Below are 20897 nucleotides of genomic sequence, written 5' to 3'. Positions count from 1 at the left end.
TTTTCCCTTCTAACGGTCCTTCAACACTAAGATTATAAACATTAGACCACCACCAAAATGTAAGTTATCTTTAAGCCATCAGTAATTCATTTTTAAGCACCTCACTCTAACTTCTCGCGATATACATGCCATATACAAGAAAAGTGGAAGTCAACACACTTTGGGTACTAGATAACAAATCAAACACTATATATCCAAGAGCATAAATAAAACGAAAACATACACGCATGGTCATCATCACATTGGGAAACTAAATAGGAACTTTATGACAGGAAACCAAACACGCAAGTATATGGAAAGATTAAAACGAAACTCTTACACATCCAGTCAGAAAGCTTTAGATTAGGAATTGGTCCTGGATTTGGTTCGTCCATCTCTTCTCCTTGATCCTCACCAGGCTTATCTTTGGTGTTCATACCTCCTTAGCGTCCCATCTTTTGATATCCTTTAGTTCCTAATTGCTTCTTCCTAGCTCGTATTCCCTCCTCGGCTCCTCCCTTAAACAAAATATTCAAAAACATTAATCCCATTACTATAGTCTAGATTTATAACTTGACACATAAGCACTAAGCAGCCATAAAATAAGAGAAACCTTCAGCGAGATGCTGTTGAGCTTCGAAGCTTCTGCCTCCAGAGCCTCCTGGCACGACGGTTTCTCCCTTCTTGGCCCTCTTGTCTAGCTGTTTCTTCTCTTGGTGAGACGCCATAGCTCTTTACTTTCAACACAATTTTTAAAACTTAGCTTTTTTCTTTGATCACACAACAAAACAAATAAACCTAACGGTCTGATTGAATTAGCTGACGTATACATTGAAAATTCAATATGGTGATAGAGATCGATATTGTCTTCGTTACTCGAGAAGTTTACTTCAAAAGCAGCTGAGACAGAGATAAATGTTCATTCGTGGTATATACAGTTATAAGTGTATATAGAGAAAGCGAGGAACAAAAGAATATAAACCAATTGAAGTTTGCGATTGAGTTTTGAGTAAATGATAATTGCATGGTTAATATCGAGAATAATATTGGACTACTAGTCTACTACTCCTAGTGAACTACTACTGGGCCCCCGCAGTTTTGGCCATCACACTGATTTTTGTGGCATTCTTCAGAGCACCACTAGTGGAGTACTTAAGGGAGGAGTACTAAAGGGTGGACCCTACCATAAGCACCGAGATTTGCACTGTTTTGCGGATCTCACCGACACGTGGCGGTATTGATTCGTTTGTAATTTTTTCTTTCTTTTTTTAATCAGACAAAAATAAAAAAATAAGCATCCTATTTGAGGTTTATGGGTTAAAGATATTCTTATTGGTTGAAATGTGCGTGACCTATCACCAACTATCCAATCGTGAATAGCCATATTATTATAGAGAGATGTGTGTGCGTAGCATATTATTACAGAAATATCTTTCTTTTTCATTTAATTTAATTTTCATAGGTACATAAACTATATCCAAAAAATCTTAAACACTAAATTCTATGACAAAAAAAAATAGAGTTACAGAACCAATCATCCACATTATTTTCAGTGGAGTAAAACATATTAAACCCAAGCATATATACAATCAATAATACCCAAACTCCTGTATATGGATAGCTTTCTAGGCATATGCTCCAAGTCTATTTTTCGTATCCAAGTCTATTAATGAGATTCACGAATACTAAATTCCATCAAAAGTGCGGGGAACCATTAACGTATTCGTATCATAATTTAATTATTATCCATAGACTATTATTGACTTGAAAGGTTGATGATTTATAGTACTAGATTAATTAGCAACAAATTATTGTTACAAAAACCAAATAGTATTGATATATGTTTGCATATTCCGTTTATTGTAGTAATTGGCGTGAATAACTTTTCTTTTGACTACTATTTCAGTTGAAGTTAATATCACCAAAAAAATATTGCCATTTTCAAAATTCTCGGATGATCATAAATAATTTTATTTATTCCATTTCAAAGAAAAACAAATCATCCGACGCGTGAGGATATATAGCTCACCATTAAAAATGGGAACATTTGGTAGACCGTAATTAATGACTTAATATGTATTCAAAGCTTAAAGATCACACGTGATCACCTAGTCCAAACCAACTAGATATTCAAATATACAAAAACCTCGTTATGGCAAAACAATAAAGCCTCTTACCAAATTAAAATATAGCCAAAACAAATATGGTAACTTTGATACGGACGTGAATTCGAGACTTGGTCACGATTGTGTTAATTAGCATGCAGAAAAAGAAATAACCGTCCTTGACCATTGACCAACACTTGGTCCTATATAAAATAACCATACACTATTCCGCTAATTCACAAGCTCCTTTGCTCTTTCTCATACCGTAAGCAACAAGAAACACATTAATCAAAAGCTAACTCTATTTTATAACTCAATGCAACTCTCCAAGGATCAAGAGACGCCGCCGTCTCCGCCTCGCTCACCACCACCGAAGCTGAGTACGGTGGCGTGCCCCTCAAGAAAGCCAAGGGAGAGGACTTCGAGCCCTTTTTCTGAGGTGTTGAGACGCAAGCGACCACCGATGCTTAACCGAGAGTTGTTTCCTCAGGCTCCACCGTGGAGCAAAGAGCCGGTGAAGACGCCGCCGTATGAGGATGTTGAAGCTGAGAAAGATGGAGTTTACTCCGTTTACTGCAAAAGAGGAAGGCGCCGATGGATGGCGATGGAAGATAGGTACTCCGCCGTGGTTGATCACGACGGAGGAGGGCGTAGAAAGGCTTTCTTCGGCGTTTACGACGGTCACGGTGGATCCAACGCGGCGGAGTTCGCGGCCAAGAATCTCGGTAACAACATTGAGGCGGCGGTGGCGGCGGCGAGATCCGGAGAAGACGGTTACTCGATTGAGAGAGCGATAAGAGAGGCTTACCTCAAAACGGACGAGGAGTTCTTGAAAGAAGGCTCGGGAGGCGGCGCGTGTTGTGTAACCGCTCTTATATCGAACGGCGAGCTTGCGGTTTCAAACGCCGGAGATTGCAGGGCGGTGATAAGCCGCGCTGGAGTTGCGGAAGCTCTTACCACCGATCACAGTCCTAATCAAGAAAATGAACTCATAAGGATTAGAGCTTCGGTGATTATTTACTAACAAATCCGGTTTAGTTTGGTTTGATTCGGTTTAATTAAATTTTGTGTTTGTGTAGGGTGGTTATGTTGACTGTCATCACGGCGTGTGGAGAATTCAATGGACACTAGCCGTCTCACGTGCAATTGGAGACGAGTATCTCAAGAAGTGGGTAATAGCTGAACCGGAAACCAGAACATTAAAGATTAAACCGGAATTGGAGTTCTTGATCTTAGCATCTGATGGCCTTTGGGATAACGTAAGCATAACTCGAAATGTCTCAAACTTGATTCTTTTGTAGTCGTCTATGGTTTGACTGTTGAACCGTATTTTTTGTTATAGGTAACGAACCAAGAGGCGGTTGATGTGGTTCGACCGTACTGCATAGGCGTGGAGAATCCAAAAACACTTACTGCTTGCAAGAAACTAGCCGAGCTATCGTCTACGAGAGGGAGCTTGGATGATATTAGTGTCATCATAATTCAGCTAAAACAGTTTGTGGCATGATCCTAGTATTCAGCTAAACTTGATTAAAATCATTAGGTCTTGACTTATTGATTATTATGTTCGGTATTTATATGTAAATATAAGTTTCAAACACAATTTCAAACATTTATCAATATTATTATTCTTGGGGATATCAAGATCCAAGTGTCTTTAGCTTGCGATATGTCCCCTATATAAAGTGGAAAGAACATAATTTATAATGAAAAGTGCACCACCCATTTTACAAAAAAGAAGAAAGAGAGTGCAACACCTAACCATTTTGATTCTTGACAATTTGAAACGACTTTATCAATCCGCTCGGTTAATTATCATATATCTCAGTTGTGTTGGTATTCTAATTATGGTACACATTAAACGGTTGATATGATTTCTGCAACTAGTGCTATCATCGGTCAGCATAATGGTATTTGTTTAACTATATATTTATTTATTAAATAATTATATATGTAGTTTTAAGAACAACAAATTATAAAAATTGATTTTAAAGAACAGTGCATATTCTTAATGCAGAATTCTTATTATAAATAACATTTAATCATGTGTTACATTACTAAAAATATTATTAAATATATAAAAATTATTATACTGACTAAATTTATTTCCAAATAGTAAGCTAATTAGAGGGTGTTATTAATTCAATAATTTAATGTCAATAATCAATGTTTTGAAATCGATCGAATTTTAAAAATTTAAGATAGTTTAGGTTGGTGAATTTGAAATCTCTACAATATACCTTAGATTTTGAATTCATTTATTTAAAACAGATGATTTGAAACTAATATAAAATGCAAAAAAAAACTTAGAATCTTTGAAAGTTGAATAACACTAAATCTTAAACATTAGATTTAAATCATTCATTGAATAACATTATTTTTAAAATATAATTTAGAACCATCACTTGAATAACAGTAAATATTGTTTAGATATAATCTCTACTAAAATACATCATTAAATTGTTGGGAGAAGCTAATTTACATGATTTTATACAAATTGGTAAGTTTAAAATATTCTTTTGGTTGGCTCCCGAAATTGGTTGGCTCGTGTAGTCATTTAGCTATGGTGAACTCTTCGTGGACAAAGTCTCATATCGAAGCGATTTGGAGGATTCCTGAGCGGATTAGACGGGTGTACCCTCCTTGTGATACTTCAGGACTCCAGGTGATAGCAGCTCCAGTGTTATGATTTGTATCTGTATTTGTTTAACATCTTGGGGTTAATGCAGCACTTCCTCTTGAAAGATCAACAGATTCTCCAGTTTTCATATCTGTTGCTCAGTTTCGTCCTGAGAAGGTGAGTGACACTTGCATTTGTATTTGTATTTGACTTTATGAGTGTATTGATATAATGTTCAAAAAATTTATAGGCCACAATTAGACCATTTATAGGGTATTATTGATTAGACGGGCGCCTTTTTTTTTTTTTTTTTTTTTTTTGAAACACATTCTAATTAATAATAAGAGGTCTGGTTAGTTGGGAGCAATAACTACTCCATCAACCACCTGAGGTACAGATACATTCAAGGCAGCCTTGGCTAACCTATCAGCTTGTATGTTTCTCTCTCGAGCAATCCAAGCAAAAGATACAAATTCGAAAATGGTTGAGAAAGCTAATATATCAGCTACCACTCCATACAGTTCTGGACAGCAAGTCCCGGAGTTAATCGCGCTAATTAGTTGAGAAGAGTCAGATTCAAAGCATATCTTCCTGAGTTCCTCATTTGCGCCTAATTTGACCGCTTCAAGCATTGCAAGTCCTTCTGCCATTAAAGCTGATGTTACATGAGACACACCTTTACTAAAAGAGTGGGATTCCGATGGAGAGATGACAAAAAACCCGAGTCCCGCCGTTGTTCCCCCAGGAGCCCACGCTGCATCAGATCTTATTGTCACTGTAAGAGGTGGGAGCTGCACTGGATTAGACGGGCGCCTAGACTAATTTTTTTAAATGCTTAGGCCAATTTTGCAAAAACAAAATCGGTTTATAAAAATTCAATAAATCGTTTAGACTCGATTTTCCACTTAGGTGGGTGCCTAGTCGTAGATCAATTTTTAGAACACTTGCATTTATGAAAGTTACAAAAGAGTTTTCTTGCTTATTCAGTTACAGTCATGTACCAGGCTCATATGCTTCAGGGCCTTTTCACTAGCCTTAAGAAGTTAGAGAGAGACGTCCCTAGACCCAAACTCCAGTTTGTGGGAAGCTGTAGAAACGAATCAGATGAAGAGCGGCTGCAGAAGTTGAAAGACAGAGCAGATGAGCTCAAATTGGATGGGGACGTGGAGTTCTATAAAAAGGCCATGTACAGGTGTTTGCTCAAATCTCTCTATTAAGGCTTGTGTCTTGTAATACTGTTCTTATGGGCTCCTTGATGTAGGGAACTAGTGGCACTGCTATGAAATGCAGATGCTGGTATGCATGGGATGATAGATGAACACTTTGGGATTAGTGTTGTTGAGTACATGGCTGCTGGTGCTATCCCAATAGGTCAGACTTAAGACTTGTGTATTTAATTTTTTTTTTTTCAGTTATTAATGCATTTCTTATCTTGTGATGTAGCTCACAACTCAGCTGGACCGAAGATGGACATTGTATTGGAAGAAGAGGGACAAAGAACAGGGTTTCTTGCTGAGACAGTGGAGGAATACGCTGAAGCGATTGTTGAGATTGTGAAGATGAAAGAAACAGAGAGGCTTAAGATGGCTGAATCTGCTAGAAAACGAGCTACAAGGTTCTCTGAACAACGGTTTAGTGAGGACTTCAAAACTGCAATTCGACCCGTTTTCACAAATGATCTCAAATCACAGTCTTGATTACTTAAAGAACTGCTGATTACATTAACTTTTAACCTCACAAGACGAGCTAGGTTATACCATTTTTTATGCCACTGATTCTGCTAAAAGAAAATACAACTTGTTAATGTTAGAAACTGAGTTTATTCAGAAAGATTGTTATGTGCTCTAGGCTTTTGACTTAGTGATCATATTTATGGCAGTATGTTTCAACCAAGGCAAATCTCATATAAAGCTGAACTAGCCCATAAGAAAGAAAATAAATAAAATAGCTTTCATTAGAAAGCAAAAATAAAAAAAAATTACTGAATAATATATTTAATGTACATAATTTTTTTATAAATAGATAGTTTTAAAACATTTATTTAAATTATTATTATTTTAGAATTTATAGATAAATTCTAAATTCTAGACCATAAATCATAATTTTAAACTCTAAACACCACCCAAAAAAACTTTTAAATTTTTAATGGAGATTATTTTGGTTTTTTTTTCTCCTGTGAATTTATTTTTGTGATGAAAGCTTTTAAAAACTATTGTAGAGAATTTTTCTTTCAACTATATAAACTGCTTAGTTTAACTAAATTTTCTCTTCCTTTAGAAGCTTCAACCAGATGTAACCCTGTTCTAAGCTCATAAGCCCAATTTATATCACAAAAGTTTTGGCCTTTAAATGTTTGAAAAGAACACTGATGTCAAACAAAAGAAGATTTTGGCTATATTTAGTTTGATAAGGTGTTATCGCCATCACAAACCTTCGACAACGCGTTCCTCTTACAATGTTGGGTCGGCAGGTGCCGTCACCACCAAATCTATACATGTATTATATCTCAACTTGCATTGGTTAGCTAATCATTTATCTTTTTTTTTCTTTTTTTTTACAGCAAACGGCTATTTTATTATTCAAACTTGAGGTGACAGCTAATCATTTATCATGTGTGGACAATGTACAACAGATATATGTGACTTAGATACACTAAGATTTTAGAGCAGATAAAATCAATGCGCTAAAAAGACAATTCAAAGAAAAAATGTCAACAAAAGTAGGCTTATAGGAAGCCACAGCTTCGCATGATTGAATCATCAATGCCCCCATTCGATCTGATCCTATCTACGCATGAAGAATGCAATAGTTTTAGTGATACGGAGTTCGAAATTCGGAATATGCGATAAGTTTCAGATAATTATTTTGTTTTCTCAAGAAGTTACATATTTGTTATTGGTTTTTGGTACTTTGTAATGATTTACTTCTTTTCAATGTTCTCAAGTGATTGTTTGTGGTCACGCGGGTAACATGGTCTTGGTCCTTGCCTCCAGGGGCATAGAAGAAAACTTTACTCAAATGATTCGTTTCCATAAATGTATTTTATTAACTGACAAACAATTACTTGCGATGTAAGCCTATTGCATGTACTTGAGAAATACAATAAAAACGAATGTGTTAAAGTGTTCACGACACCAAAGTACGAGGTGAAGGAATAGTATCAGGCAGTGGCACTGTGCCAGCAATAGTTCTTAAGCTGCGTATAAAACATTACCTGCGAAAACGTTTTCATCTTGAAATTATGAGAGATGTTCTGATTATTTCACAAAATGCTTTATTAAAAAAAGAGTTAAATTACCCAAAATTTACTTTCAAAGATCTAAACTGAAACATAAAGAAAACAAGTCTTGGTTGTCGGTAGTAGTAATTGTTCTTTATAGAAAGGCTAAAAATGATGCAATATACGACGGAAAGCAAAAAGAAACTAACAAATTACTCGTTTTCTTAATATGATTATCATAATTACCAAGGATTTAATTATATCCTTGGGTTTATTTCTCCAGTTAATAATAAACTCAAGAATTTAAATAAAACTGAGAAAAGATAAAGCAATGTTCTTGTAGAAACAAAAATAACAACATTTTAAATGAAATAGAGGTAGTTAGTGATTGAGTCTTGTCTAAACTAAACTGTATTTTTCTATTTTAGATATATGATCTGCTAGAAATAAGTTCTCATTCATATTTGTATGCTTTTTCAATCAACTTTACTCAGAAACATTCCATGATCAGATTGATTGATAAAAATCTGCCCACAGATGACAGAACTCGAGTGTCAGTGAGTAAGAACATGCCAATGACTTGATAAACTCAAATCTGAGTGCAATCTTTTTGAAATCATTTATTTCAATGTGTGGTATGAAACTGCTGATCTGAAGTGCTACTTTTGGCCCTACATATCTTGATTTACGCAAATTTAAAGATATTGGCAAATAAATTTTTCAAAACGAGTAAGCTTTGGTGACTTATCATAACCACAGCTATTGATTAATTGAATAGGCTTCTCACTACGCATGTGAATATGTGACAAGAAGCGCCACCAAATCTAAGTTAAAGCTTGTTTTTCTGTCGATGTGCATAAAATATTTTTTTTCCAAATAATTCCAGTCTTTCTAGTTGGAAATGTATAGTTTTATACTTTTTAGTTACCGATGTTCAAAAAAAAAACTTTTTAGTTACCACCTATAACATATACGATTTGATACACTTGGTTTATGTCAGTCTGTTCTTACTTTCATTCAAACGAAGCAATGTCTTAAATCTCTACATGACCCTTTTTTTTAGAATTCGCAGCTACTTTCAAATTTAGATGGTACCACAATGATGATATTGTCACAAACTATTAGATTACATGTTATGTCTGATCATTTGTTATTTAATATAAATTGATTATTTAAAATCTTCCTATGATTTAGGAGCTTTACTTCTCAAAAATATAAAAATCTAAGAAAAGAGAGTTGTTCAAAAAAATTAGCGAGATTGCCAAATACAAGTATAACTTTGAAATTCAACCCATGTTTTAAATGAGTTTGTTTTGAATTTATATTGGTCTAACTTTTATTCTCACCTATCTTTTCAAAGAAAATATTTTCATATATTTAGCATTACTAAACCTTTTCCACTCGATCATTGACGAAGAACAAGATAGATATAGATAGATAGATATAGAATTTAGAATAACCCAGTATCCACCTACAAGTCCTTTTTTATTCTTTTTCTTAAGTTTTAAAAATATGAAAACAAAGCAATGAAACGTTGATATGTAGGAGTTATGGGAAGTTTTGAAGTTGAAGATTAGGCTTACTCTTTAAAGAAAGAGACCATTTTCTTCTGTAATCAACTTACGACACCAATAAAGTAAGAAGACTGCATATATTGACATAATTAAGTATCTTTGAATTGATTGTGCTGTTATTCGTGGACTTTCATGTATATAGGCATGCCTCTTCACATTGTCTCGTCAAAAACAATATCCCATGCAACACCATTACAAAAAATGGTGTATCTATTTCGACTTTTTAAGTTTTGCACTCAACCATAGACTAACATATATATATATATATATATGTAGTAAATTTACGATGTTGCAAAAATGAATACCGTATACATGTTGAGTGGATATGGCGAAGGAAATACTTCGAGAAAGCGGAGAAAAATGTGGATATGGAGGACAAAATATTATTATTTGTTCCTATCCAAACTCTGGTCATTTTAAATATATTAAAAATCGTAGAAAAATGATTCGAGTAGGAGTGATGTGTGTGAGACCACCGATCCCGGTGAAAACTTTTGTACACATAGAAACTAAAGATAAAAGCATCTCCCTCCAATGATTATGATTGAAGATTAATCGTTGTCAAATTCAACTTTCCGACTATTTCAAATATTCGATTTTAGTTGGTCTTTTTCCTTATGATTAAAGTGGGGAGACATACCTATTTGATTTGAACGACTAAAACTTTCAAACTGAAAATCCCTATCTTGTATTATTAGATCAAGAAAACAACTTGTACATTAATCCCACCCAAAAACTTGTAGATGTACTTTACTTGATATAAGTAAACAAAACTATTAGTCAAAAAAAAAAAGTAAACAAAACCCTTACATTCATCTCCCCATACTATTGGTCTAGTAAGTATTTCGACCACCATTCGATCAACATGTACGCAAGTAGGATCTTGAAAGAATTTTTTGGTACTCACGTTTCCTGTGATCAAATGGGTAGACGACTAGTCATATAGATCAAGGTTTTAAAAAATGAGCTTCACTACGAAATTGTGGTGGATCCGTCTTTTTTTCTTTTTGAAAACTGGCCTCATGGATCCGTCTTGACTATCGTAGATGTTTTAAAATTGCAAAAATATCCGATATTTATAAATTTCAAATCTATTATAGATTTTGAAGTATTTCAGGCAAGCAAATATTAAGAAAATACGAAAGACAAAAAGAATTATTAAAAAGAACTTCAAAAAAGAGAGATTATACTTCCTCTTATCCTCTTGTAGTTGTTAGTGATATAATTATTTTAAAATGTTAAAAAAATTTAATTATATAATTAATTTATCTGAGATAGCAAAGGGTAATAATGCTCCTAGATTTGAAGCATGTTTTAGTTATATAAAAAAGAATATTACAAATTTAGGATGGTAAAAAGAAATGATATAAACCATAGAATTCTAAAAATCACGTGTAGTTAAATTTTGGGTGAATTAGGATAAAAGTCTAGTGCATGGGGTACAATTACTCTTAAATTTTCAGCGAAATTTCAACATAAAATTGCGGCTTCTGAAAGTATATACAATTAGTAGAAAATAAAATTTTACCAAAGATAGAAAATTAAATTTTATATATTAAAAAGGAGAAACCAATAAAAGTCTAGAACGACCATCACACCAATCACCATCAACCTTAATTTCTCCTTTCATTATTTAGATCGAAACACAAACTACAAGCTCTCTCTATCCCACTCAGTTCCACACTTCCATCTTCCAAAAAACAAAACAGAACATAACCTCTTTCAGTTCTGAGCTTTAGAGTTTGCACTATTACTTACCTTTAAAAAATAAGAAAATAAAATAAACAATTCTTTATTGGTTACTCGGGGGATGGAGAACTCGTACGAGTCAGCAGCCAAGTGGTCTGATTCCAACAGTCCATATAATATGCTCTCATGTTCACTATTACAATCTGATTCTGATCTTAGCCGCTTTAATCTCGGCTTCTCTTCTTCTTCCTCCTCCGGCAACTTCCCGTCGGATGAGTTTGTCGGTGGGATAGAGAAAGGTGAGTTACTTTCAAGAAGCCACCGTCTGGCTGAGAAGAGACGCCGTGATCGGATTAATTCTCACCTCTCTGCTCTCCGGAAACTTGTCCCTAATTCCGACAAGGTATGTCTCTAGTTCACAACTTGTTCTTGTTTTATTTGACTTGACTCGTCAAGCAAGATTGAAATGTTTCGGTTTAGTTACGGCTCTACTGACAAGAACTGATAGTAGATAAGGTCTCAAACTAGCAGTAAAACTGAAACCGGCTTGTTTCGGTTCAAGAATGTTTAATCTGAGTGAACCGGTTTTGGACCTGACTTGGTTTGACACATGTGTTGTTAAATCAATGTTCTTAAAACCGGACTAATTATATATTTATAGAGTTAGACCATTTTCAACAGTGAACCGGTTATGTAGTTAGGTGGATTTTAAATATTGAATCAGATAAAAATTATTAAAATTATCAAAAATTTGTGAACAGGAAAAACTAGTTAATATTTCCAGTGTTTTAGAGTTGCATATTCATTCATATTCTAGTTATGAATCGTATATACTATAATTATTTTAAATTTTATATATTAAAAGTTAATATATCTATAAAAATGTGAATTCTAGTTGAACCATCCGGTTTAGTTTCCAATTCGGTTTAAAAAACATTGTGTTATATAGATGAGTCACAAGACAACTCCTCAATAAAGTTTTGATCAAAAGAGTCTTCATTTCATTGCTATCTCAACACTTCGGTTTAGTAATGAAATCCCCTTTGAGTAAACAGGCTTTTTTACATTGATTCTAAACAGTTAGACAAAGCAGCTCTATTAGCGACAGTGATAGAACAAGTGAAGGAGCTCAAACAAACAGCAACACAGTCTCCAACCTCCCAAGAACTTCCGACAGAAGCAGATGAAGTAACTGTTCAGCCTGAAACCATCTCCAATGACTTTGAACCAGACACCATCATCTTCAAAGCTTCTTTTTGCTGCGAAGATCAACCAGAGGCAATCTCGGAGATCATTAGGGTCCTCACAAAGTTTCAGCTCGAAACATTACAAGCTGAGATCATCTGCGTTGGAGGAAGATTGAGAATCAACTTCATTTTAAAAGACAGCAACTGCAAGGACACAACAACAAACAGTGTTTCATCCGCAAAAGCATTGAAGCAATCTCTGTGCGCTGCGTTAAACCGTATCGCATCTTCGTCTTCCTCGTCTACTTCTTCGGTTTCTAGGATTAGAAGTAAAAGACAGAGATGGTTCCTCTCTTCTCATTACTCACAATGACATTTTTCGTAATACCATCTTACTACTATACACAGATCGCATTATTTGTTCACAAGCGTTACGTGTAGGTTACATTTTCTTCCTAAACAAAACAATGTTTGTATATTCTAAGATTAAGTAACCTAAATCCGAGATATTCCATAAGATCTATACGAAGATTAGCATTTGCGAGAAGTTAAACACTATTGGTGTTACGTTTTCTAAGTGTATATAACCTAACCAAGTGTTACGTGTAGGTTACGTTTTCTTCCTAACCAAAACAAGGCATGTATATTCTAAGCGTATATAACCAAAATCTGAGGGATTCAATAAAGATCTCTACGATAATTAGCATTTGCAAGATGATAAACATTATTTTAATGAAAACATGATTAGAAAGATAAAGATTTAACGTTAATTGAGGATCCATACAATCCGACAAAAACGAAGACAAGAACACTTAGAACTGAAACAAGATCGAAACAAAAGTACTTAGCGAAATGAAATAACAGGAAAGCGAAGTCTTCAAGAGAGGAGTCACTCTCTGTCTACTTAGATCGCTGTCTCATCTTTCGTCTCTTCCTCTTCAACCTCCTCATACGCTTCTTCTTCCACTGTAAAACAAGAACAAAAAAGAACTTAGCCAAATGATACAAAAGAGAGGTAACAGATTACTAGCAAGATTTGAATGATGAGTATACCTTGGCTCTCATTGCGGAGGAACTCTTTTTCTCAAAACCTTACTCGGCTATATTCCCCGGTGACGGTAGCAAGAAGAGAGAAGGAAGCGTAACTCGGAATATATACCCCTGAAAACCCTAGGGTTGAGGCAGACATGGGCATTTATGTTAAGCCCATGTAATGTTTCTTATTGGGTTTCTGTTGTTATGTTTTTTATACTATAGTTTGGGCCTTTGCACTAACATTTTGCCAGCTCTAAAGAAATTAGCAAGAAAAGGATACCGAAGTTTTTGACATTAATTTATTATTCTATTATGAACAGTATAAATTAATATCTAAATAGTTCTACTAATTCTATAAAGGATCACTCTATTTTTATATTAATAATTAGTTGTATTAAGATAACATGCATCCAGTTATCACATCATATGAAACCTATAAAAACCGACGTAAGAGATTACAAAATATCAATATGCATATAGATTGGATAATAGTATATATTATTTCTACTCGTATGGTGGAACTTAAATTAAATAAAAAAATTCATTTATTGGTAGAAAGACGTGGTTAGTTAGTAGTTCCATGCTGGCTATAAAATAAAATGAAATTTAAAAGTCAACCATTAAGATATTCATAATTTGTACAGGGTTCGTTCCCTTTGGTCGAGCTGACTTTTTAAGGTACAAATCTCAAATAATTGAGATACCCACAACCATAAATATAAATGAGTCGATTCATGTCTCAAGTGATAACGTAGTTATCGTTGACAAAATAAAAATAATTTGTATGATTGTATATATCATTATATATGTTATGGTATCTGAGTGCCAAAGTTCGCTCTAGAATGATTAGTTACTAAATGTAAATGACTCTATTATTAGCGTGGAACCACATATAAACTGCGACATGTCAGTATGACTTGGACATGTCAGTACTACTTAACCACAATTAAACATATCCAACTAATCATAATTTAGTTAAACTATTTTTAATATTTAATGGGGCGGTTCCAATGGTGACTCTCTGCTCATGGCCATAGGTCATTGCGATTTAATATTTTTGAGAATCTTGAATAGTGAGAAATTGTTAAAACTCTATATATATTATACTAAAAACAAGACATGTGATGAATTTGGATATGATTAATATTTCAAGAAGGGATTCATTTGCTGAAATGTGTGTGATGTATCAAATATGGTTAGTTTAATGAATTCTATATCAAAATAACACGTTTGCAAGATTATACAAATGTTTTTTTACAAGACTAATTTTCTAATATTTTAATGATTCATCCAAAAAAGGCAGAAACTCTTATGACTAAGATGAAGGATACAATTATTCAAAAACAACTTACAGTATACTAAAAATTTGATGATACATTCAAATGAGATTAAAGCGGGAGAAGAAATGTTTTTGACATAATAATAGCCAATCATGCTTATTGTTCTGCCGACACATACTATTGCATCAATCGCGCTTCATGGGACCAAAGCAACAACACCAAGACTATCACGGATCCCAAATAGAACTTTAATCCTTTTTGATGCACGATTACAAAAATATGGGATCATGCAACAATTTTAACAGCGTAGTTAAGTTTGAATTTGTTTGTTCAAATGATGTTATGGGCCTGAGAATGGCTATCAATTGATCATGGACTACAAATCTATAATCGATTATTTATATTTCGATGAATAAACAAAAATGGAAGTTTTGCGTAGGAAGTAACCAAAATATAACAAAAACCACGAAGGATTTATAAAGTCAAAACTATTATACGTCAATGGAGGGAGGTTCCTCATTTATTTTCAAAAAATATAAAAGAGTGAAAATTGGAATTTATCTATGCTCTAATTTTTAGGACTAGTCACAAGATTCTCGTAGGAGTCAACGGCGCTTGACGGGACGGCGACCATTACTTTAACCGCGTCACTTCGTTCAGGAACCGGAAGCAACAAACAGTACCGGTCGCAGCAAACCGATCCCACGTGAACCGGTTTACCAAAACCGAAATCAAGCTTCTCTAAACCGAGGCGTGACCACTGCGAAATTATCAAGACTCCGACCGAGTCAGGACACTTGGCCTTGCTCACGGCTTCCACCACCGACCTGACGTAATCATCTCCGACTCTCTCCTTCGCTTGTTTCACCAGCTTCGCCGCGTGGCGTAATCCTTTCTCCGTCAAGTCTTTCACGGTGGTTTGCGCGCACCCGACGACGAAGGCGTTCCCGTAGAACCCGGCGGGTAAACTCGGTTTGACTCGGTCTCGGATGTTGACGCTGAACAAAAGCTTGACGGTTTGGCTCGATGGTAAGTTCAGTGATCTCGCCCAGCTCCGCCACACGTGCGCAGAGAGCACCTCGAACGATGTGTGTTTGGTACTGGACTCACCGAGTCGACTCGCGAGTTTCTTCAGCTCTGTAAGTCTCTGTTTCTCGAAGACGACGGAGGTCGGAACGAGTCGCTCGGCGTTGAACCGGTTGACGAACCCGCAGAGGTCGGGAACTCGGTTGAACTCAGGGTGGCTCAACGAGTCACGAACCGGAGACGGGTTAAGCAAGCGGCGATCCCAGAGGTGTCTCCGTTTCAACTCGGTCTGACTCAGCGAGTCTATCGATAACTCGGCGAACAAGGTGATAAACTCGGCGCTTCCGATGCCATCGGAGAGGCAGTGGTTAACACCGACGGCTAAAGCGGCGCCACCGTCTCTGAGCCAAGTGAGCTGGACGACGAGAGGCGGCGCACCGGCGAGGACGTCGACGACGTTGAGTGAGAGAAGCTTTCTCCAGCTAGTCACGTGCCGGGGAGCTTTGTGGAAGTCAAGGCACGTGAGGTGATCAGTTACGGCTTCGAGAAACAGAGCACCTTGGCCACGGCAGTTAACCTCGAGACTTCCGTCGTTGGGTCTCTCACGGACACGGCCGGAGAAAGGGAAGTAAGGAACAAGAGCGCGAGAGAGTGCTGATTTGAGACGACCCGAGAGAGAAACCGGGTCGGAAACGGGTGAGTAAATGAGGAGGTATTCGATTGTGAATCGGAGGAAGAGTTGAGAATCTAAGGCGGAGAGGGACAGAACACAAGAAGGTGTTTGGTCGGAAGGAGTAATAACTGTGGCTTCTTTGACATGAACCAGTGATCCCATTATACTTTCTTTCTTGCTTCTTTTTTGTTCTGAAATAAAGAAGGTGGGTCTCTGCGATGTGTATTATATATATACCGCTGCTATGTTATGTATGCGCATGTATATTCACGTAGAAGAGAGACAACTAGGGTAGTTTTGTAATTTGGCTGATCTTTTCAGACATGGTATGTCTTGTGTGTTGTATCATGCATGTGTACTCTTGTGTGTACGTGTTCCCTTAATTGTTCTGACTGGTTTCAAAATCTAGAGGCAACGCTTTTGATCCGTTGGTGTGAAAGTTTTACAAGTTATCACTGGACGTAGATTTTCAATTTAGAGCACAGTGGTGGATAATCATCCCCCATATGCTTTATACCTTTTTATTTAATATATGATATTAAATTGAGAGATAAACAACCTTTTATTGGATATAGGGAAAGATTTCAACGAATATTTGGTAATCGGGAGATATATGGTGGTATTGAAATTGATTGACGGATACTACTATTTTGAGGTTGATCAAGCATATTTAGACCGTTCATATGAAAACGTGCATCGACTATTTGAATTTGATCATCCACACGACAATCCACCGTGAAGATTTTTTTCTTTCAACCGTGTGAATCTTAAAAGTTTTAGGTTTAAAGACTAAATCCACGAAACTGGGTATTCAATTAATCTATCAGTATGACAACCAAATGGTTGAGGTGTATGGAATTCAGGACACAAGTTCCAGCTGGAGTTCTATTACCAATAGACCAAGACAACTTGACAAGTGAGAAGAGAAAATAATTAACATAACCACAAAATTTTAGAACGTATATCGTTCAGTTCTATACACGAAGTTACGAAAGCGTATAAGATGATGGTGGTACACAAAATTATCTGTTAAATAAGAGTTAAAGACGATAATGTCTAAAATGGAAGAAACTAAAACCACGGTTTGGCGAAGGTTAACTATACACGTATTTCAATAATTAAGTTAAAAATGCCATTAAGCCAAGTTTCTGTATTTTTTAAAGTGTTAGTAGCACGTAGTAGTAAATGATTTATTTTAGACCACCTCCATCGGCGCTTCTTAAATGGAGGTTCCAAACAAAAGAGAAAAAAAATAAATGAAAAAGGAAAATAAAACACAGAACCGGTGTTTAAACTGGGATTTTTAGGATTGTTAGGAACCCTAACGTGTCACATTCTTATTTGACGGCTCATTTATGTCTCTCTCTCTCCTTCGAAATCCCATTTTTTCTATTCCTCCTCCAAGCTCGATCTCTCCATCTTCTATGTCGATTCCAATAAGCTCTACTTTATTTCAACAGTGAAAGATTGGTAACTCTTCAAGCTAATAAAATATTTCATTATCCTCTCCGTCGAATCTAATGACCATGGAAGCTCTCTCAACATCATCACACCTCTCTAATTTGCCCCAGTCTTCGTGTTGGTCCTGTAATCCGTGAATCCACAATCTGAGAATCAGCAACGGATCAAGCCACGGAGGGCTTCGTATGCAAGCTCTCTTACACAACGACACGCCAAGTGAAGGTAAATCTTTTGGATTCTCATGGAAAGTTCAATTTTTTTTTTTGTTGTGGGTGGGATTATTTGTATTGGGGGTACCCTTAAAGATGCTTACTTTGTTATTGATACGAATCTTAGATTGGTGTACAGATTAATTTGAAGTAGATCATTTCCAGTGGCATATAGCTTCTTCTTATTGTTGCTGTGAAGGAAAAAGATTGAGACTTGTTCTCATAGTAGTGTAATCGATGTGCAGACATGAGGTTGTAGGCTTTACAACCAGATAAGATCGCTGTTGATGGTGGTGAGCAGAACGTCAAGGTACTTTATCTCAAATCCCTCTCACTTGCTTTAGATTCTCCAAACATTCTTGTCCTTTGGTAAATTGAAGTAGGTTCTTACTTGATGGGAACTCTTTGACATGTTCGATAATGTGAAGAACACTCTCTTTAGGATGCTTGATGGAAACTCCTCGAGGGAGATGATGTGATGAATGTGCAGATATGCTACAAGAAGAGGACTTCAATCATCAAAGTGTTTTTGACTCGCATGGTTACCACAATGGCGGATGAAAGAGACGAGTCTCAGAGCATTGAGCCCACGGGTAACAATGATCTTGTGGTAAGTAGTATGTAGAGAGAACAACAATATGATATGTAATAAGTGAAAGTAATCATTAAAACCTTATGCTAGTTGATGTATGACTTGTTTTGATCAAATGGAATCAGTTTGTTAAAAAAATTTTAAGAACCTCAAAGAGAGGTTCTCCCATTGGACCATGAAAAAATTAATAACACTAACAAGGGTTCTAAACTTCTCAAATCACAAAATCAACTATTAAATTATTCATTAGAACCCATTATGGGTTCTAACCAATGGACTTGCTCTTACAGTTTTAAAATTCGGAAGTCTCTGAATTGACGTGCTACGGTGTGAAATGAAAGACTAATGTTAACAAAATGTGCAAGTAATTCATCAACTTAATTATGTTTTTCATCGATATAAAAATTAAAACATATATCACTAGCACCATTATATTCTTCCATTCGATTTAATTAGGTCTGTATATAGAATTGGTTTTTTTGATATATTCTATCGATTGATTGATAGGGACGGTCTCGAAAAAAAACACACTTGGTGTTACCAAATGGATTGGGATGATATTGTCTGATTAAATGCATTACTATTAGTGTTAGGAGATAGACCAATCATATGTTTTTTTTTTTAATGAAATTATATTAATCAAACCGAATAATCGGCAATCAGATACGGTTACAAGCTCGTTTTGAACAAAAGCATCAAAGTCTAACTATTACAAGTCTTTGATATCGGTTACCGTTCTCAATCATATGTTATAACCATTATATTAACCATTTGGACTGAAATTTAAATCCAGATTGACCAAACAACAATATTTTAGTTTATACAAAGAATTCTCGAATTCATAACTGATGGAAGTACACACTAATTACAAATAAGCTGTCACCACTTGGCTGTATACAGAATTATTATATCATGTGTTTGAACAGTGTATTGAAATGGGTAAGCATTTCCGACGAAAAAGAACACACCATAACGGGTTGGTCTAGTAACCCCAATGATACGTGTAGGCAGCCAATCCAAATACAAGTCAGTCGACAAAGTAACCTTAAAAGCAAGAGAAATAAAGTATTATTCGGCTAAATTTGACTCCATGGGCAACATACAATTCAGAGTTGTAAGGGTTTCAAAAGGAAGAAATGTTTATAATCAACCTGTATAAAACGTTACCTTTCTTGTTATGGTTATCTGGATGTATTTAAAGGGAAATAATCGTGAGAATGTTTGAAAAAAAAAGTTTGGTTGTGGTAGCGGTTTACAGTACGATGTGCATTGTTGTTTGGGCATTGGCTGGCGCATGTGTCTGAAACAGTGAAAGATTTGGTGCCAAGATTCTTATGGAATAACTTTATTGGACAAAAAAGTACTCTTGGAACATCAAATGAAATATATACCTCCCACAATTATGCAAAATTTAAGTAGAGAGAAACATCACAGCTTATTTCCTCTTTTGCTAATTATAGTCATCTTATAAGTAAGGTTTATTATCATAACTAATATGTTAGTCAATTATAAACAGATAATTATTTTGAAATTCAAAACAAAAATAGTCTTTTTTTACAAAAATAGCCAAATATTTAATAGATTCACTATATTCGATAATAGTTGGTTTCAAATGGTGTTTTTTTTTTTTTTTGAACACTAGTTTCAAATGGTGTTTATAATATTGATTTCTGAAGTAAAACTAGTTTCCCATTTAGCTACTAGAACTACTGTGAAAAGTATCACAAAAGAGAAGGAAAAAAAAAACTCAATGCCTCTCGCTCTCTACCATGAGCCATGAGTTATAATACCGAAAGATCACTAAAGACTTTAATTTTTGAAATTGTTACCATTCGAATCAATATAAAAATATGCACTTTTAAGTGAAATCATAGGTATAAATAATTCAAAACAGCTTTTTCTTTACATTTTCCTGAATCACTGTAGTGGTCTTGTCAATTCTAGCATGGACCCATATATATTTAACGTGGTCATCCGCATAGTATATATGATCTACTTTTCTTTTAAGTCATGTTTTTCCCTCTTCTTTTCGATATAATATAAAGCTTCTTTTATTCATTGATGATAGTAGAGTGAACCCTTTTTGTGAGAACGTAGGTGCACTTCCGCCCTACAAAAATTACTTCTTGTTATTAATAAACCAAAATGTGATGAGTAGAGTTGAAAATTTAAGGATCGATAAAATCTTAGAAAGACGGAGTTTCAAATAAAAAGAAGGCAACCAGATATCGAATGGTGATGTGTGTG

General features: G+C 35.3%; 3 protein-coding genes, 1 long non-coding RNA gene and 2 pseudogenes across 4 annotated transcripts; 3 read left to right on the top strand and 3 right to left on the bottom strand.

Annotated features, from left to right (window-relative positions):
* Positions 1 to 146: 146 nt before the first annotated feature.
* LOC106450259 lies at positions 147 to 1102 on the bottom strand (annotated as a pseudogene).
* A 33-nt stretch (positions 1103 to 1135) lies between these two features.
* On the top strand, positions 1136 to 3756 carry LOC106450258 (probable protein phosphatase 2C 30). The gene is made up of 3 exons (XM_048778627.1): positions 1136 to 3093; positions 3164 to 3343; positions 3427 to 3756. Exons 1-3 carry the CDS (start codon positions 2401 to 2403, stop codon positions 3589 to 3591), a joined length of 1038 nt encoding a protein of 345 aa, XP_048634584.1. The 5' UTR covers positions 1136 to 2400; the 3' UTR covers positions 3592 to 3756.
* An 810-nt stretch (positions 3757 to 4566) lies between these two features.
* LOC106450256 lies at positions 4567 to 10394 on the top strand (annotated as a pseudogene).
* A 742-nt stretch (positions 10395 to 11136) lies between these two features.
* LOC106447439 (transcription factor bHLH51) lies at positions 11137 to 12891 on the top strand. The gene is made up of 2 exons (XM_013889357.3): positions 11137 to 11590; positions 12268 to 12891. Exons 1-2 carry the CDS (start codon positions 11309 to 11311, stop codon positions 12745 to 12747), a joined length of 762 nt encoding a protein of 253 aa, XP_013744811.2. The 5' UTR covers positions 11137 to 11308; the 3' UTR covers positions 12748 to 12891.
* Positions 12892 to 13118: 227 nt separating this feature from the next.
* On the bottom strand, positions 13119 to 13616 carry LOC106447440. Its single transcript, XR_001288989.3, has 2 exons — positions 13428 to 13616; positions 13119 to 13340 (listed from the first exon to the last, which is right to left on the bottom strand). It is a non-coding gene; the product is annotated as an uncharacterized LOC106447440 (long non-coding RNA).
* Positions 13617 to 15061: 1445 nt separating this feature from the next.
* LOC106447438 (alcohol acyltransferase 9-like) lies at positions 15062 to 16809 on the bottom strand. The gene has a single exon (XM_013889356.3). It carries the CDS (start codon positions 16548 to 16550, stop codon positions 15258 to 15260), a length of 1293 nt encoding a protein of 430 aa, XP_013744810.2. The 5' UTR covers positions 16551 to 16809; the 3' UTR covers positions 15062 to 15257.
* Positions 16810 to 20897: the final 4088 nt, after the last annotated feature.

Source organism: Brassica napus, chromosome A4 (genome assembly GCF_020379485.1).
Source record: "Brassica napus cultivar Da-Ae chromosome A4, Da-Ae, whole genome shotgun sequence".
NCBI classification, from domain to species: Eukaryota; Viridiplantae; Streptophyta; class Magnoliopsida; order Brassicales; family Brassicaceae; genus Brassica; species Brassica napus.
Note: the sequence above shows the minus strand (reverse complement) of the source record. Positions and strands in the feature narration are given on the sequence as shown.

Excerpts from the sequence above, each read along its gene's own strand:
- LOC106447439 (XM_013889357.3), top strand. The coding sequence starts at position 11,309 with ATGGAGAACTCGTACGAGTCAGCAGCCAAGTGGTCTGATTCCAACAGT. Across the intron at positions 11,591-12,267 it reads TTGTCCCTAATTCCGACAAG|TTAGACAAAGCAGCTCTATT; the intron begins GTATGTCTCTAG and ends GATTCTAAACAG.
- LOC106450258 (XM_048778627.1), top strand. The coding sequence starts at position 2,401 with ATGCAACTCTCCAAGGATCAAGAGACGCCGCCGTCTCCGCCTCGCTCA. Across the intron at positions 3,094-3,163 it reads TCATAAGGATTAGAGCTTCG|GGTGGTTATGTTGACTGTCA; the intron begins GTGATTATTTAC and ends GTGTTTGTGTAG. Across the intron at positions 3,344-3,426 it reads CTGATGGCCTTTGGGATAAC|GTAACGAACCAAGAGGCGGT; the intron begins GTAAGCATAACT and ends TTTTTGTTATAG.
- LOC106447438 (XM_013889356.3), bottom strand. The coding sequence starts at position 16,550 with ATGGGATCACTGGTTCATGTCAAAGAAGCCACAGTTATTACTCCTTCC.